The sequence below is a fragment of the Lolium perenne genome, chromosome 5 (genome assembly GCF_019359855.2).
Source record: "Lolium perenne isolate Kyuss_39 chromosome 5, Kyuss_2.0, whole genome shotgun sequence".
Lineage (NCBI taxonomy): Eukaryota > Viridiplantae > Streptophyta > Magnoliopsida > Poales > Poaceae > Lolium > Lolium perenne.
Genome location: NC_067248.2, coordinates 267,949,385 through 267,966,629, shown reverse-complemented (window position 1 = coordinate 267,966,629; position 17,245 = coordinate 267,949,385). Strand labels below are relative to the sequence as shown.

Genomic DNA, 17,245 nt, shown 5'->3' with positions numbered 1-17,245 from the left:
TTGACACCGCAAACCGAGCTCACATTCATTCAAAACAGTCCTCATCCAAAACACCTCTATAACCAGCAACAGTGCAGCACCACATAACCTATAGGTTTCAATTACGAGAAAGAGCAAATGAAGAACTAAGATCATAGCAGTCACAGATTCTCAGGCTACAAAAGGCAGTCTGGAGACATCACGGTTTATTATCATCATCATCGCAAAATGAGACACAGGTCCATGCGCAGTAAGTAAAACCATGCTGAAACTGATAGGCAGACCATCATCCGCATGTCCCTTCAGTCGACGACCTCTTCTGTCTTCTTGGGCTCCTTGGACAGGAGATACCAGCCCAGGGCACTCAGGCCAGCGACGGTGCCCGCCAGGACGGCAAAGTTCCTGTTCTTGTCGGTCGACACGCCAGTGGATGTGGACGCCGTCGGGCCAGCGCCTCCAGCTTTCATGTCGCTTGCTGCAGAGCTTGGGGTAGATGGAGCTTGCTCTCCTGTGCTGGGGCCCTGAAACCATGTACAGCTCTTGTCAGTTTCAAGATCCACGCAGAACATATAGAGTGTATTTCGACTCAGGGAGTCAAAGCATAAATGTGCTTCATGCGTATAATTTTTTGCAAAAGGATGCTAATTTGCAGTATACAACTTCAGAGGAAGGGGAGACTTATGGAAGTAAAGCATCAACAGCCACTATCCAGTTCAGTTGTTCAAGAAGCTGAAGGGACCCTAAAACAATTTACAAATCTTGCCAGTTGGATGCCATACACAGGACATATGTAGCGTATTTCAACTTATAGGATATTAAAATCATAATCACTCTCTTCCCTTTCAATTGACTCTGATTTAGTACAAAGTTGTACTAAATCAAAGTCAATTAAAAGGGAACTGAGGGAGTACATATCATTTGACATACATAAGTCTGTGTACAAGAATGCCAATTTGCTGTACAAGACAAAACCAAGTGAGAAGACTTGCGGAAAAATATCATCAACAACCACTGTCCATAAGTGGTACAATAATTTACAGCTCTTGTAAGTTTCATGATGCACACAGAACATATATAGTGTATTCCAACTTAGGAAGTTCGAACATACATATCAGTTAGGGCATACAAGTAATAAGTTTTCACGACTAACGCATATCATAGTGTATTTCAATTTAGGAAGCTCAAGCATAAATATACACTGAGTGTATTGTGCACAAGGATACTAATTTACTGCACAGAACATCAAGAGCTATTGCACAGTTGAGAGGTTCAAGAAATTGTATGTTTGCATACCTTGCGTGCGAGCTTCTCTAGCTTCTCTTGTTCCATTTTCTGCAGAAAGGTCATCAGGCATGTTATTGTTAAGTATTAGCAAGGCATAAACACACAAAGATCACTCATGCCAATAGTATAGCTTATAACAGAGTAAGAAGCAGGAAAACTGGTGATTCTGGGAGAGTTTGTAAAGCCCACCAGATAAAGAAAACATCTATCTGTATAATTGTAACAACTGGATGTCCTGACTAATTTCAAAGGATTCGGAGTTGATTTTCTACTTTGACGAGTCTCTTTGAAAACCACAGATACTGTAATATAATAGCTATATATCATATGAACATACTACTATCTAAGCTATCTCACTGCTGAGTACAACGTTCCAGACTTCAAGTGAAAGCTGCTAATAAGGTAACAGATCCACTTCAATGACTCCATCAGAACAAATAAAATGTCCATGTTTTTTGGGATTGGAGGAGACCAAACAAAACATATAAAGCATAAAACAACTAGAAAATGGCCAAGATAACTAACTGTTGAGTTAACACAAACCACAGCAAAAACTATAGTCCAACTGTACCAGAAATGAAGAAAAGCGGTTTACATAATGGGAAACATGCTACACTCTGACAGAATTGCAATAACCATGGCACATTTATCCTGAATCTAACACCACAAATTAAGCGGTATAAATAATTATATAAGATGAACATAGTACTGTCCAAGCAATATCACTGTTGAGCAAAAACATTTTATGGTTCAAGACTTCCAAGTAAAAGCAAGGTATCAGATCCAGTTCAATTGTATCTAAGCACCTATTGGTGTCCTTAAGAAAGAATGAAACTGATGAGGGACAGTATATAAAATAAAATAAAAATAAAACATAAGTAAGATCTTGTACTAGCTTCTACACACTTCTACTATATTCTAGGTAATATGGTCCTCTAGTTATGTGTGTTGTAGTGGTTTCCAGAGTATTCTAGTATAAGTTGTAACTAGGATATTTGTAGTTCTTTCCCTAGCTTATGTAGTGTTCTCTAGAACACTCTAGTTGTAAGTAGAGCTAAGTAGTGAAGGCTCATGCAGCCTATAAATAGAGGTCCAACCTCTACCTATGTAATCGGACTATGTACCCCTACCTATCAAATAAATGGAACCTTGTGTTCTGTCTTAATATCTTGGACTAGATCTTGTGTGTTGAGAGTTTCGGATTGAACTCTTGACAACCCCGCCCCTAGAGCGATATCTAGCCTACGCCCCTAGAGCGATATCTAGCGCAGCACGTTGAAGCGGTTCCTTCAACATTTGTGCTGTCCACATTGTAGCAACACGGTGGAGCTGTTCCTCCACAACCTTGTGCTGCTTCAGAAACATAAATATTTTCTGGGAGATTTATGAGATTAAACAAAAGGAAAACTGGCATGGCTGCTATTTTTCTACTCACCACGAACTTAACTACGATTTAGTCATCTAATTATACATTCATGTACTAAAGAATAAAAATGATTAAGATAATTGATGAGTTCACAAGAGCCATAGCTAAGATCATAGTCTAACTGTACCGAAAAAAAAAGATTCATGGAGCAGGGACAGCAGGTCATGATAAACATGAAGAACAAGAAAAATCATAGCTAAAAATCCATAGTTCAGTGGCAGATTTGCAGACATCCTGAATTCCACCACAACACCACTGGAGCAGCTATCACATCAATGAGGATAAGTATGCAACCAACCATACATCAGTAATGGGCTGTCGTTAACTAAAGCAAGCACAGCTTCTCCTCAATTCTACGACAACACCACTGGAGCAGCTATCACATCAATGAGGATAAGTAAGCAACCAACCATACATCAGTAATGGGCTGTCGTTAACTAAAGCAAGCACAGCTTCTCAGCCAAAGTTCAACGGCATGACAAGTGCAGACATGAACACAGCAACTGCAAAACATATTCTATCATCCATCTAGGTGAACAGCAAGTTACTCTGAATCACTAGCTACTACAATGTTTATACACCATAAATAGCTGGTACAATCTATCCTCTTCCTGCAGCTACACGGCAACAGTACAGACAAAAAAAAATTACAGTCCAACTGGAGCAGAAAATGAAGAAAAGGTTCAGGTAACAGGTCACATAGTGGCAAAATCCTACACCCTGAACACGAACAGAAGATTTGCATAATCACAGAAACCTGACAGCAACACATAATTGCCAGTGCCAACTATACTATTAGCACTTCCATCTGTATAAACAAAACTCAAATACAATTCCAAACCGCCTGGCATCCCACGGTCCCACAACCATTTAACATGAAGAACTAAAATCAGTATAGGGTGCAGGTTTTGCAAAGTTGAACAATTCTCCCGACAACACCACCAGAAAAGCTATCACATCAATGTGCATAACTGAGCTACCGAATATACACCAGCCACAGGCTGCCGTTAACTAAAGCAAGCACAGGTCAGCCAGGCAGGCAGCCTAAGCTCCAAGGTATCAGTGTTTTAAAGATCCAAGCTCTGTGACAAGAATACTAAATGATCCTAGAAGCAAAAACATACTCGACAACCAGAGACGGCATTGCACTAACCATATCTCAAATTCTGAACCACATACTGACCAACAAGGCCAATGGCATGGCGATACACATATCAACACCACTGCTACTGTAAGAATTTACGTCCAGTTATTCGACCAGGTGCACTGGGCGCAGCACGTTACTCCCCAAATCACGAACTAGCACCACACAGTGCACACTGTTTACAGACCACCAAACAGCACAATACTTCCTTGCCCCTGGAACAATCCTAGAGCAATACAACCGGTAAAAACTGCTCAGCAACCGGGAATAAGATCACCACGGGCGCGCTGATCCTACAGGGAGACCGCCCCTAGAACCCTAGAGTGTGGGATTCGCGGAAGCAGCGGGCCTAATAGCGAAACCCGAACATCGCATCCGCAGCGCTCGCAGGAATCGTCGTCACGAAACCTTAAGAGGGGTGAGGAAGGGGGAGGCGCGGGAGCGGGAGCGGGGGTTATACCTTGATGTAGACGTTCTCGGCGGCCTTCTCCTCCTCGCTGAGCATCTTCCCGCCGGAGGAGCGGAACCTGCTCTGCATGAACCTCGCCGGGGTCCTCGACGCCGCCGCCCTCGCCGCCGCCATCGCCATCGCCGCAGACGGAAACCCTAGGAGACGGTGGCTCTCTTTCTCTCTCTGTGTCTCGATCCCCTTCCGGTCTCTCTGGAAATGGGAAGAAGGTGCGAAGAGAGAGAATATGAGTAGACCCGTCTGGGGTGCTGTTTTGTGTTTTCCCCCCCTTGGAGATATACATATTCTGTTTGACTGTTTATCCCTGTTCTTTTTTCACTTCAGCACATTCCATCTACCTCCGCTCCAAGAAAGAATCTTCCACGGTGGCATACCACGTTGCCACGTCGGTAAAGCACTGTCAAATTCTTTTATTATCGAACACTGACATGTTCTTTTATTATTATCACGAAACCATATCGAGCATCTATTTAAACTGAGATGAATAATTATATCCTACAGTTTTGAAACAATTTACCAAAGTAGACAATTTAGGTACTACCTCTATTCGTAAAAGGATGTCGCAAGTTTGTTTAAATTTAGATAGATATATGTAAATACCGAGTATAACTACATCTAAATTTAGATAAATTGTCAACATCTTTTTACAGATACAAGGAGTACAAGACATGTGTCAAGAATTCGAAGAATTCAGATTTGTTTGGTCGAATTACTGAACTTTGGCCTGTTGAATTTCTGCCTGCATCTGAACTTACAAGTATCAACTGAACGATGTGCCTAAACCAAGCGGTACAGATAAGCAGCTAATAATCTTATCAATTCACCGAAACATTTGAAAAGGATGAGAATTTCACCTCACGCAAGCCATCCATGCATTCAAAAGGGCCGCATCCAAAACACCTCTTTAACCCAAAAGTGCAGCATCATCATACGAATTACTACACATGTTTCAACTACCCAGAGCAAACCAAGAACCACTACGGATCATCTCATCCCAGACCAGGTTTCTAGTCAAAGCTAGCTACAGATATCAGTTCGGCAACATCAAAACTCGTCATCATCATCATCGCAACCAAGGCGCAAGGTCAATGTGCAGTAAAGTAACCAAGACTCCATTCACTCGAGGACTTCCCCCGTCTTCTTGGGCTCCTTCGCCAGGAGGAACCAGCCCAGGGCGCTCAGGCCAGCAAGGGTTCCCGCCAGGATGGCGTAGTTCCTGTTCTTGTTGGTTGACACGCCAGCGGATGTGGATGCCGTCGGGCCAGTGCCGCCTCCAGCCTTCACGTCGCTCGCTGTGGAGCTTGGGGTAGCCGGAGCTTGCTCTCCTGTGCTGGGGCCCTGGAAGAATTTACAGATCTAGTGAGTTTCCCACACACAGAACATATAGAGGGTTTCAACCTAGGAAGCTAAATATACAAATCTATTGGACAGAATGTAATTTTTTGCAAGAAGCGTGATAATTTGCTGTACAGACATAATGCGTACATATTGTGTATTTTCAACTAGGAAGTTCAATTTGAAATCTACACGTACTCATGAATTTACTGCGCAGGGACCATACAAGAATTTACAGCTCCTATAAGTATTCGTGACACGCAACACAGCATATACACTGTATTTCAACTTAGAAGTTAAAACATGCGTATCCATTGAACAGATATAACTTTGTGCAGAACCATGTTAATTTGCTGGACACGACATGTTGACAAGAGAACAGTTATGGAAGTAAAACACCAGCAACCACCGTCCAGTTCAGTGGTTCCAGAAACAGTATGTTTGCATACGTAGTTAGCTTGAACTTAGTAAGCTAAAACAGACCATATCCATTGGACGAAATGTAATTTTGTGCAAGGATCATACTAATTTGCTGTACAGGCACATAACATATAGTGTAGTTTCAACTTAGGAAGTTAAAGCATAAATATCTACTGCGTTGGGACCCCACAAGAATTTATAGCTCTTATAATCATTCATGACACACATAACACATACTCCCTCCATACCGGTTTACAGGGCAATTATGCATTTCGAGAAAGAAATTTGACTACAATTTTGATCAATAAAAATTAAAATATATGCCACAAAAATTATACCATTGATTCATATTCAAAAGAAGTTTCCAATGCTATAATTTTTATGGCATGTATCTTACTTTTTGTTCACCAAATTTGTAGTCAAACTTTTTTCTCGAAATACGTAATTGCCCTGCAAACCGGTATGGAGGGAGTACTACATATTTGCCCATGTCCGGAATCAACTGACTCATATTTGTGCAGATCCGCATGTATCTACACAGTAAAACGCGTCTATATACATGCAAATCTAGACAACTGTGAGTCTCAATCCAGACGGAGGGAGTACATTGTATTTCCACTTATGAAGTTAAAACATGATCCATTAGACAGATATAACTTTGCAGAAGCATGGTTATTTGCTGGACACGACATCATGACAAGAGAGGACTTATGGAAATAAAACATCAACAGACACTGCCCAGTTCAGTGGTTCACGAAACTGTATATTGGCATACCTTACGTGCGAGCTTCTGCAGCTTCTCTTGTTCCATTTTCTGCAGAAAAAGTTCATGACGCATGTTAGTAAGTTGTATTAACAGAGCTTCAACAATAACAGAGACCACATATGTCGATAGTATGGCTTATATCAGAGTCAGAAACAGGGGAAAAAAATGGTGCCTCTGGAACGATTTATAAAGCCAATATGGTGCAATTTTACATCTATTTATGCAGCTGTTATCACTGGATGTCCTGACGAATTTCAAGTTCTTATAGTTGAATCTCTACTTTGGATGAGCCTAGTGTTTCATTCGTTAACTGTCCAATCATGATTCTGATGAGTATAACATGTTATGGTCCAAGACTTCTAAGTAAAAGTTGCTAACAACATGGTTGCTGCTTAGTATAACATGCTATGGTCCAAAACTTCGAAGTAAAAAACTGCTAGCAAGGTAACGGAACCGATTCGATGATCCATATGTTAAGACATGCTTATGTGAAGCAATGGAGTGTTGCATCTAAGAACATGTTTCATACGAATATTTGCAGAAAGATACTTTTGGGGGGGATTTAAGGAGACTAGATAGAAAAATACAAAAACAAAAAACAAGAACTTGCATATTAGAGGTCGTTTGGTATCCATCATTTGACCCTGGAATCCTGGAATTCATTTTGAAATTCCATAGGTGGGCTGTTTGGTTGCCACAGAATTAGGCCATCATTTCATTTAGGAAATCCAGCAAAATGATGCCATGTGTAATCACAATTCCGAACTGAAACCTGTCATTCACGTTTCTTCATGGAAGCCATTACAAATTCAATATTGAATTCTACTGTCATTTACAATTCCTGTGGCAACCAAACAAGTGTCCATTTCTGGAATTACAATGTAAATGAAATGAATACATGTATTCATTTCAAAATGCTACAAATGAAATGAAAGCCTGGCTTCCAAACGACTTCTTAGTGGAATTTGGCTACCCAACAAAAACATAGCCACATAGCTACCATTCAGTCATTTAATTACACATTCTCATCATGAATATTCCCATCCGTTCGGAACTAACTGACTCACATTTGCCTAGGTTCACATGTATCTACACACTAAAACGCGTCTAGATACATGCGAACCTATGCAAATGTGGGTCAGTTAATTCTGGATGGAAGGGGTAATATAAATGGCAAAAATAACCGATGCATTCACAAGAGCCATAGCAAAAATTACCCGACTGGACCAAAAAATGAAGACAAAAAGGTTCAGGGAACAGGTCACATCATGGCAAACAAATCCAACACTCAAGATACATTAATAAAAGGGTCACATCATGAAAAAGAACAAACGCTTGCACCTGTATAACAGAAAAACAGTCCCGGGTTCAAAATCAACTAAAATGTTAGATCACATCGATAAAGTAGTGCATCTAGGCAGGTTTTCTACTCATCTTTTGCAGAAAGTAAGATATATCACTTCGGGAGACTAAAGAAAAATGCATAAAATCAACTTGAATAGCAGTAGAATTTTTCTACCCACCAAAAACATAGCTGCCATTTAGTCACCTAATTACCAGATTCACTTAATGAGCAACAGAAATGAACGGGGTAACTGATGAGTTCACAAGGGCCATAGCAAAATATTATACTCCGACTGGACCACAAAACAAAAGAATAAAGGATCAGGGAGGTCACATAGTGGCAAAATCCAATACCTGACACACTAATACAAGGTTCATATAATCAGAAACACCAAACACCAGCATACAGTTGCAAGTTCCTAATAGTATCATTTGCATTTCCATCTGTATAACCAAAAAATCAATCCCCGATTCCAGAACATCTAAAATCTCACATCACGGCAACCATCACAAACTAAAGCTCCATTCGTAAAACAAATATGGGGAACAAATTAACTTAGTTCAGTGGCAAGTTGAGGAAGATCACCAATTCCCCCCACAACACCACCAGAACAGCAATGAGCACAATGTAAGAGCAACCAACTATACATCAGAGACAGGCTGCAAAGAGCTGGTACAACCTGTCGTCTTCCTGTAACTACGTGGCAGCAGTTGAATCAATAAAAAATTCCTAGCATCTAGGTAGCATGAGCACGCAGCTCATATGGGCAGATTTGCCTCCGTATATATCGAAAACAAAAGCTCGTATGGGCAGATTTGCCTCCGTTTCGAGAACGAAAGCTTATAGAGGCGGAAAACATAAAACAGCATATTCACCTGGGAAGAAGGTCACCACATATCCTTCCTGGAACTGAGCTACAACAATACAACCGAGAAAATATGTCCAGCATCTGGGAAGAAGACCACGACGAGGAAGCCGATCCTACAGGCAGACCGCACCAAAAACCCTAGAGTTTTTGGGAGAATCGCGGGACCAACTAAACGAACCGGGAGACCTACACGACGGATTCACGACTCTCGCAGGAATCGCCATCTCGAAACCATATGCCATACCAGAAGGCAGGGGAGTAAGGCGGAGGCGCGGTAGCGGGAGCGGTGGTGTATACCTTGATGTAGACGTTCTCGGCGGCCTTCTCCTCCTCGCCCAGCACCTTGCCGCCGGACCGGAACCTGCTCTGCACGAACCTCGCCGCCGCCGACCTCGCCGGGGTCCTCGACACCGCAGACCTCGCCGCCACCATCGCCATCGCCGCCGGAAACCCTAGGAGACGGTGGCTCTCTCGCTCGCTTCGATCCCCTTCCAGACTCTTCCCCACTCTCTCTCTCTAGAAATGTGAAGCAAGCTGGAGCCTTGGGGGCGCGGAAAGGAATATTAGTAGACTGGGTCTGTACTGTTTACATTTACGCCCCTCGCTATTGTTAACTTTTTCTTTTTCTTTTTTTTCGAAACGGGTTATCTTTTTCTTTTTCGCTGGCATTTCGCTCCAAGAAAGAATCTTCTACAGAGGTCGGTAGGTCCCACCGCTCGCCTTGTGGCCCCCATAGAAATTCAAATTCGAAATTCAAAGGACCTTCTACAATTCAAGAGTAGACTACCAAGTCCAACGCGCCGTCTACGATAAGATGAAAAAGCGTAAATCAATCGAGTGTCATTTGCGGTGTTGCCTTGCTGGCTTGGTACCAATACGAGAGAGGAGATCAAGAATATATTGTCGTTGAGAAAGAAATAGACAGGAAGAATCACGAAGAACCGCAATGCCCAAAAAAAGATGAAGAAGACCAAGATCAGTCATAGAAAACTAAAATCGGAGAAGAGTGATAATGTGATCTAAGAAAGTTCGAGAAGAGAACACTATCATCGACATAAAGAAGCAAGTAGGAGATCGGAAATACAAAACTGATCCCGATCTCATCTACTCCTCCAGAATGCGCCAATCAAATCCCTACACATGCACTGGATCATATGTTACTTGTGCATTTGGGCATTCTAGACGAGATTGATTCAACCAATAGGTTTACCCATAGTTCATGTACATATACATATTCAAAACGGGGGAGACCTACGAGAACTTTTATAGTTTAGTGAATCTCAAAGGGGCTAGCGCGTTCGATTCACGCTCTTCGTGAAGGGACCGGCACGGGGTTGTCGGCGCTTATATTTGGCTCGAAACCACGCCGACGCTTTTTGGGGTACGCCGGTGTGAGTCCAAAAACCACGCCGACCCTCAAATAGCTAGCGGGGCAACCGATGGAGATGCTCTACGAACTTTTAGGGAAGCAATTGTAAACAACCGTGACACATCTTAAGGAATGAATGAATGGTCTTCTTTGATGGCAACCAACATATCCATGGGATACAACGTGTTATATGGCAACATGTTTTCATATTGCTGCAAATGAAGAATGTTTGTATAACTTATAGATGGACGAAGCTCTTGCAGCAAAGATCCTCCCTCTTTAGCACTCGCCGGATCACCCGCAGATCGACATCGTGGATCATGATTTGAAGCAGAGCATGATGCCACCTCCGGGGGTCGTGGTAAGGTGGTGGGGAAATACCTACCGGCGTCGACTGCTGCAACATCGGTCGGCGACTGCTCGGGGCGTGCCATCCCATCGCCTGCACTCCATCTGTTGTGATCCCTTCTCGATTGCTTTTGGGTATTACTTTTTTTGCTTTGCTGCGAGGAACAACTAGCTTGTTTTAATGGAGCAAACAAGGGAGAGAAGGAGAGGGAACTCCCTAACAATGATCCAACACCTGGGAAACCGGAGGCTGGGTGGATTGTAGCCTTTGGAGGATCCTCATCACAGTCCTTGTCTATATATGCACTTGGGCATGTACAATTGTAGAGAAGGCATGCCTTCTCTTACCCCCGCCACATCAGCTACTTCAAAAAAAATATTAATAATTAAATTTTGGTAGAAAATTTGTTGCTAAGGAAAAATATATGTGATACAATGGAGAAAATAGTCTTCCCTTATGTTGTAAGAGATGATCCCTTAGCAAAGAGAAGACAATCTTCTCTCTCTTCATTCTCTCTACCCATAACAGCTCCTTTTACATGCGCATCCTAATACACACAATAATATTTGTATAACTAAAAAAGCAATCATTAAAATACAGATCAAATATAATCACTTGTTACGTTCAGCAACGCCTTCCTACGAAGTACATCTCTTAACCGAAACTAGTCTATATTTCAGATTGGTCGTACAAATATCTCACGGGAAGGGACTAGTCCGCCTGTTGCCGGTCGCTTGTCTCGTCGACATGATCGCACCCACCATTGCATATTTTCAGGGGAGCCGGCGCCATCATCTGGGCGATGAGGGAACACACCCAGCGGCCTTCATAGGTGTAGAAGACGAAGCCGTGGTTGCTATCGTCAAAGGCGGGTCGTGACTTGTCGGAGAAGTTCGGTGTCACGGCGCCGTGATCGGTCTCGCCGCTAGATATTGGCAGTGGAGAATTGGCTGTCGCCGGGACGATGAAGGAAGACACCCAGCGACCATCGCGGTTGGTGAAGAAGAAGCCGCTGTCGGCCGGCTCCATGTGTGATTCGATTGGGACGCGGCGGCGGCGGCGGCTGGCTGACTGGCTTTGATCGATCTGGTGGCAATATATATATGTAGCAATCGAGATTGAGTCCCTAATCGAGTCCCAGTAGTACCATACCAAACCAAGCGTGCGTTCCAATGGGCCGGCCCTCGATTATGTTTGTATGCTGGTCGTTTTAACATAGCATCGACTAGTAGGCATTTAGATTTATTTCTCTTCCATTTTCTGAATCTGTGAACCATGGTGAACCATTTTTTGAATTTGAACTATTTATTTTTTGGAACAATTTACCTGGCGAATCATTTTTTGAATTTGAACTAGTTTATATTTTTAGAACAATTTTACCGGTTGAACCATTTTTGAATTTGTACCATCTTTTTACTTTGGAACCATTTTACCCGTTGAACCATATTTAAAATCTAAAACTTTATTTATTTGTGAACCATTTTAAAATATAAATGCCTTTTGAATTAACGAATATTTTTTTAAAACTGAATATTTTTTGATCATGTGTGTGCATTTGGACGATGGGAACTGCATTGTAATGTCGTAATGGTCGATATTTTGACACTTTTTTGCATGGCTAAGGTTTCTTCAAGCGAGCAGGAGTAGCCCTACGCAGGGGCGAATTTACCTTGTAGGCATCGATAGGCTCAAGCACACCCTCCAATTTGAGCATAAGTTCGGCAAATAAACGTGCCGATGCCATATATGATGTTGAGAGCTTCAAATTTTGGTAGCGAGATAGACAAATAGCTAAATGTTTTGTGTGTGTGTGTGGGGGGGGGGGGGGTGGGGGGGTCGTCAAAGTAGCATGGGCGGTAATGGAATGTGTGGTCGACGTCCAAGTATATTGCATTCTAGAGGTGGAAAGATGGTATGCATGCCACAGACATAGCTTCAGATTATCAGATATAGGAGGAGCACATCCTTGTGTGGATGCAATCGTACGATCATGCAAGCTACATACTTGACCTTTCAAGTCAATCAAAAATTGGTAAGTCTGTGTATTTAGATCTCGGAAACGAAACTCCATGTATTTACTACCGCTTGGAATCGGCCCAAGGAAATTTGTGTACACTAGGACTATATAATATCTGACTAGGGTGGATATTAGGGAAACAGCTGTCATATTTGGCAAAGGTTATGAGTTACCCCACAAATAATACGGGGAAGAGTAAATAGTATTTATCCTTACTGAACTCTAAAATATTTTTTTAAATGTCTTTCAATAGGTTACGATCATAAGGATTACATCGTCTTAAATAATATAGTAGAAAAATTCGAAAACAACAAATAATATAGTAGACTGCTACCACTATGATGTTCCCGACCTACTCCTCGCCTCCACGCTCGTCTTGCCGTCGTGAATGCGCCCATTGTCACATCTTCTCAGGGTAGAAGATGTGGTCGGGGCAATGAAGCATTACTCCCAGCTGGTCCAGCGGCCACCCTAGTTGCTGAAGGCGAAGAAGTCACGCATCCGAGAACGGTTAGTTATTCTGGGCCAAGACGTTGCTGCCGTGGCGACGGAGTTATACACCCAATGGCCTCCATCGACGTTGCTGAAGCCAGTGGGGAAGAGGTTGGTGTTGTTGTTGTTGTTGTCATCGTTAGCTGGGGCGCCATGATCGCGCCTTTCGTTAGGCGTTGCCGTCGGGGCGATGGAGCAAGACTTCCAGCGGGCACGGTAGTTGCTGTCGCTAATGCCACAGTAGGTGACAGACAACCTATTGCAGTCGGCCGGGAGGAGGTTGTTGTCGTCGACGGTGGCGCGCCACTTGCGGGAGACGACCCGGCAGACAGCGAGCGCCCTCGGCGGGAGGCGGCGTATGATGTCGAAGAACAGTTTGTGGGGCACGCAAGTGCCAACCATGTCGGCGTCGTAGATCGCGTCCATCGATCGGCGGTGACGAGATTCAGGCGCGCGTACGTTCGTGGTGGCGCGCGGCTGGATTAGATTCAGGGCAACAAAGAGGCAACGGCCGATGCGTATTTGTACTAGTGATCCAATCAATCAGTAGCCGAGTCCAAGTTGAATTCGAGACCTGTACGTACGTGCTTTGCGCAATTCAATTCGAGACAGAATTGGCAAGGATTGTGGGATTCCCCAGCTCGCAGCGGTAGCTATGCATCGCCGCATCGGGTTTGTCTACCAATCATATGTGAAAAGATCAAGGTTGCCCAAGTCTTCATTGATCCAAAGATTGATCCAAAGAAAGAAGCTGAGACGAGAGAAATAAAAAAAAACTCATTGTGGAGGCGAAGATCTGCTTAGGGCATGTACAATAATAGGGAAAACATGTCTTGTTTTATGAGTCCATATCATCTAGAGAGGATGATAAATATAATCGGTACAATGCATTAACGTTTATTGTCCGGTCCATCGCCATCAGCTGAAGCCATCGCAGCCACTTCGAGCCAGCTCCCCGCCACTATGGTTGAGCGTACGCGAGGAAAAGGGAAAGGAGAGATGATTATGTCTATAGGTTCCCGTCCCTAGTATTTCCTCTTGGTTTGATTATCGGTCATTGACCCAATTGATTTAGGGGTATTTTCATCTCCAGAGACAAATGACTAAAGGAAAATGTAATGCAATGGACGACAATGTGAGCGGAGGGAAGAAATGAAGTTTAGATATCAAATTGGGAAGTTCTTTTTTCCCTAGAGCCAAATAGGGAAGCTGATTTTAAGGGGGTGTCAATATGTTTTTTTCTCTTTTTTTCTAAAGGGCCGTAGAATTCCTAGTCGCAATCAATGGCGGAAGAGGGGGGACTAGCAGGGGCCATGCCCCCTAACATTCACAATTTTTTCTCAGACCCTGGATTAGTGATGCACATATCCATGTGTTCCTCTTCTACATTCAAATCTCAAACACCGAAATGTATGGACTACGCTCACATAAGATCCCATTGAGAAGCCTTTTGACTTTTCCTCTCAATCCTTCAGCCATTCACAAGCCTGCATGCATGTTCTTCAATGCTTAGAAGCATCCAAGCAACCAAGCCCATAATGGAATATATGTATTTTAGATAAGAAAGAGAAAATTAGCCAATTGATTGCCTAATCAACCAAATTAAGTAGGGCACTCTAATCTTTTCGTTCTTTGTAATCTGAAAACTTTCTCCTAATGAATGAACATAGCAACGATCCACCTATTATTCAAACAAGAAAAAGCCCCCAAATCCATGAACCATTGATTTCTACGCACGCTTCTATTCTTGTAGACAGTGTTGGGCCTCCAAGTGCAGAGGTTTGTAGAACAGCCACAAGTTTCCCTTAAGTGGATCACCCAAGGTTTATCGAACTCAGGGAGGTAGAGATCAAAGATATCCCTCTCAAGCAACCCTGCAATTACGATACAAGAAGTCTCTTGTGTCCCCAACACACCTAATACACTTATGAGGTGTATATGTGCACTAGTTCGGTGAAGAGATAGTAAAATACAAGTGTTATGGATGAATATGAGTGGTAATAACAATCAGAAATAAATATGACATCAAGTAAACGTGTAGTAAAATAATAAATAAACGGTGATTTGATGTTTGGAAACAAGGCCTAGGGATCATACTTTCACTAGTGGTCACTCTCAACAATGATATTATAAAGGAATATAAATATAATGAACACTAATTCATTGCGTAGGGTTGCACTTCACTATGCTACTCGGAACTACTCTCTAGTTGGATAATGAACACTAATTCATTGCGTAGGGTTGCAAAAGCAAACCTTAAAGATGTATTTCCAAGTACTAATGAACACCCCACGCTGTCACTTTGAGCATTCATATGAGGTACTAACACACCACAATTTCATAGAGACATCTAACTCAAATCATAATTCAGTGAACAAGTATTCTGTGAAATATAGCCTAGCTAAGAGACCCACACGGTGCACACACTGTCACCTTTCCACACGTGAGACAAGGAGTCTCCGGAGATCACATAAGTAAAATCCACTTGAATAGCATAACGATATCTAGATTACAAAACGCATGATCACATAAAGATCACACCATGAGAGAGAGATAAACCACATAGCTACCGGTAGACCCTCAGCCTCGGGGAGAACTACTCACTCCTCATCATGGGAGTCATCAACGATGACGGAGATGGCGGTGGAGTCGATGGCGATGGCTCTGGGGACAATTCCCCGTTTTGGCAGGGTGCCGGAACAGAGACTTATGTCCCCCGGATCTTGTCTTCGGCGGCGGTGAACCTACGGAACTTTTCTGGAACAGAGGCTGATTGATTTAGGGTTTTTGCGTCGGGAGCTTTATATAGGCGGAAGGGCGAGGTCGGTGGAGGCCTGGTGGCCCCAGACCTACCCTAGGCCTGGTGGATCTGCTCTCCGCCGCGGCTCCCGCGCTTCCTGTTGCTCCCGGCCATAGCCAACCTCCTCCCGTGGCGGCAGGAGCAGAAGGAGATACAGAGGGCGGGGATGATCGGACGGCCGTGGTGGCCTTCCCCTTCAGCTCCCACGTCCCCACCCACTAAGAATGCCAACGGTGAAGCTCGGCCTGCCTCTCGTTCCTCATCTCCTCTAAACATCTCCTCTGAACGTTCTCCGAACAGCTCCGGCAATGGCTGCGGCACATGGACACGGTAGTGACAATGCGCGCCCGATGAAGGAGAGCATGCCACCAAGACAGTGACCCAGCCGAGTTGCGCGACGCTCCAAGAGAGCGCCAGCACGCCGACCCCATCGTCATCCAGCTCCGGCGCGACCGCAAGGTCAAGGGCCACGCACGCGCTGGTTGTAGTAGATCCGAACGCTGGTGGCATGGGCAGCGTGTAGTTCAACGCTCCCCCAGCCTGTAGTTCTCAGTCGCTACGGCAATGGGCCGAGGACCAGATTTGCTAAATCCCCGCGTCGCGATTCTCTCGCTTAGGGATGCAAGCTTCACCAGCACTTGGCCAGCTTTCGTGGGAGCGGGGAGCCTTTTGCAAACATTGATCTTCAGGTGCCTTTCTGTAAAAACTACAACTCCCGAGCACAGCGCTTCCACTGCCAGACAGGTCCCACAGTGCCGCATCAACCAATCCGTACAAGGACCGTCTACGGTGATCGTAGAGTGACACACATGCACGCCTTCAAGGACCGCAATTTCCACTTTCATAAGTACAAAGATGAATGTGAATTATACGGACAAGTTTCGCCACGTCTCATATATTTTACTCCATTTTTTTAGGTTGAAAAGATGCCCTACATTATGTTTTGAGAGAAAGAAGATGCCCTACATATGTTTTTTTTAGAGAACATGAGAAGCTTTATTGAATCAAAGTGACAGGGATACAAAGGTTCAGATTGTCTGAATGTGATTAAGGATATTCATGTTTCATTGGGAGATGCCCTACACTACATATGTTTTTTTTTTTTGAGGGAAACCCTACACTACATATGTAGACAGAAGACATCCATCGTCAGAACGGAGGGACTCGGTGGATAAATTCCCA

The 17,245-nt window shown here is 43.6% G+C and overlaps 2 protein-coding genes across 3 annotated transcripts; both read right to left on the bottom strand.

Moving 5' to 3' along the window:
* Positions 1-9,512, bottom strand: LOC127303071 (uncharacterized protein At2g27730, mitochondrial). 2 transcript variants are annotated; one of them, XM_051333849.2, is made up of 4 exons: positions 9,455-9,512; positions 4,294-4,402; positions 1,273-1,311; positions 1-500 (listed from the first exon to the last, which is right to left on the bottom strand). In XM_051333849.2, exons 1-4 carry the CDS (start codon positions 9,472-9,474, stop codon positions 282-284), a joined length of 387 nt encoding a protein of 128 aa, XP_051189809.1. In that variant the 5' UTR covers positions 9,475-9,512; the 3' UTR covers positions 1-281. The 2 variants fall into 2 exon arrangements, with proteins under 2 accessions (XP_051189809.1, XP_051189808.1); XM_051333848.1 differs by lacking the exon at positions 9,455-9,512 and having other exon boundaries at positions 4,294-4,492.
* LOC127303070 (uncharacterized protein At2g27730, mitochondrial) lies at positions 5,158-9,474 on the bottom strand. Its single transcript, XM_051333847.2, has 3 exons — positions 9,334-9,474; positions 6,833-6,871; positions 5,158-5,640 (listed from the first exon to the last, which is right to left on the bottom strand). The coding sequence occupies exons 1-3, from the start codon at positions 9,472-9,474 to the stop codon at positions 5,419-5,421; spliced, it is 402 nt and encodes a 133-aa protein (XP_051189807.1). The 3' UTR covers positions 5,158-5,418.
* Positions 9,513-17,245: the final 7,733 nt, after the last annotated feature.

Excerpts from the sequence above, each read along its gene's own strand:
- LOC127303070 (XM_051333847.2), bottom strand. The coding sequence starts at position 9,474 with ATGGCGATGGTGGCGGCGAGGTCTGCGGTGTCGAGGACCCCGGCGAGG. Across the intron at positions 6,872-9,333 it reads CCGAGAACGTCTACATCAAG|AAAATGGAACAAGAGAAGCT; the intron begins GTATACACCACC and ends CTTTTTCTGCAG. Across the intron at positions 5,641-6,832 it reads TGCAGAAGCTCGCACGTAAG|GGCCCCAGCACAGGAGAGCA; the intron begins GTATGCCAATAT and ends AAATTCTTCCAG.
- LOC127303071 (XM_051333849.2), bottom strand. The coding sequence starts at position 9,474 with ATGGCGATGGTGGCGGCGAG. Across the intron at positions 4,403-9,454 it reads ATGGCGATGGTGGCGGCGAG|GGCGGCGGCGTCGAGGACCC; the intron begins GTCTGCGGTGTC and ends GGCGGCGGCGAG. Across the intron at positions 1,312-4,293 it reads CCGAGAACGTCTACATCAAG|AAAATGGAACAAGAGAAGCT; the intron begins GTATAACCCCCG and ends ACCTTTCTGCAG.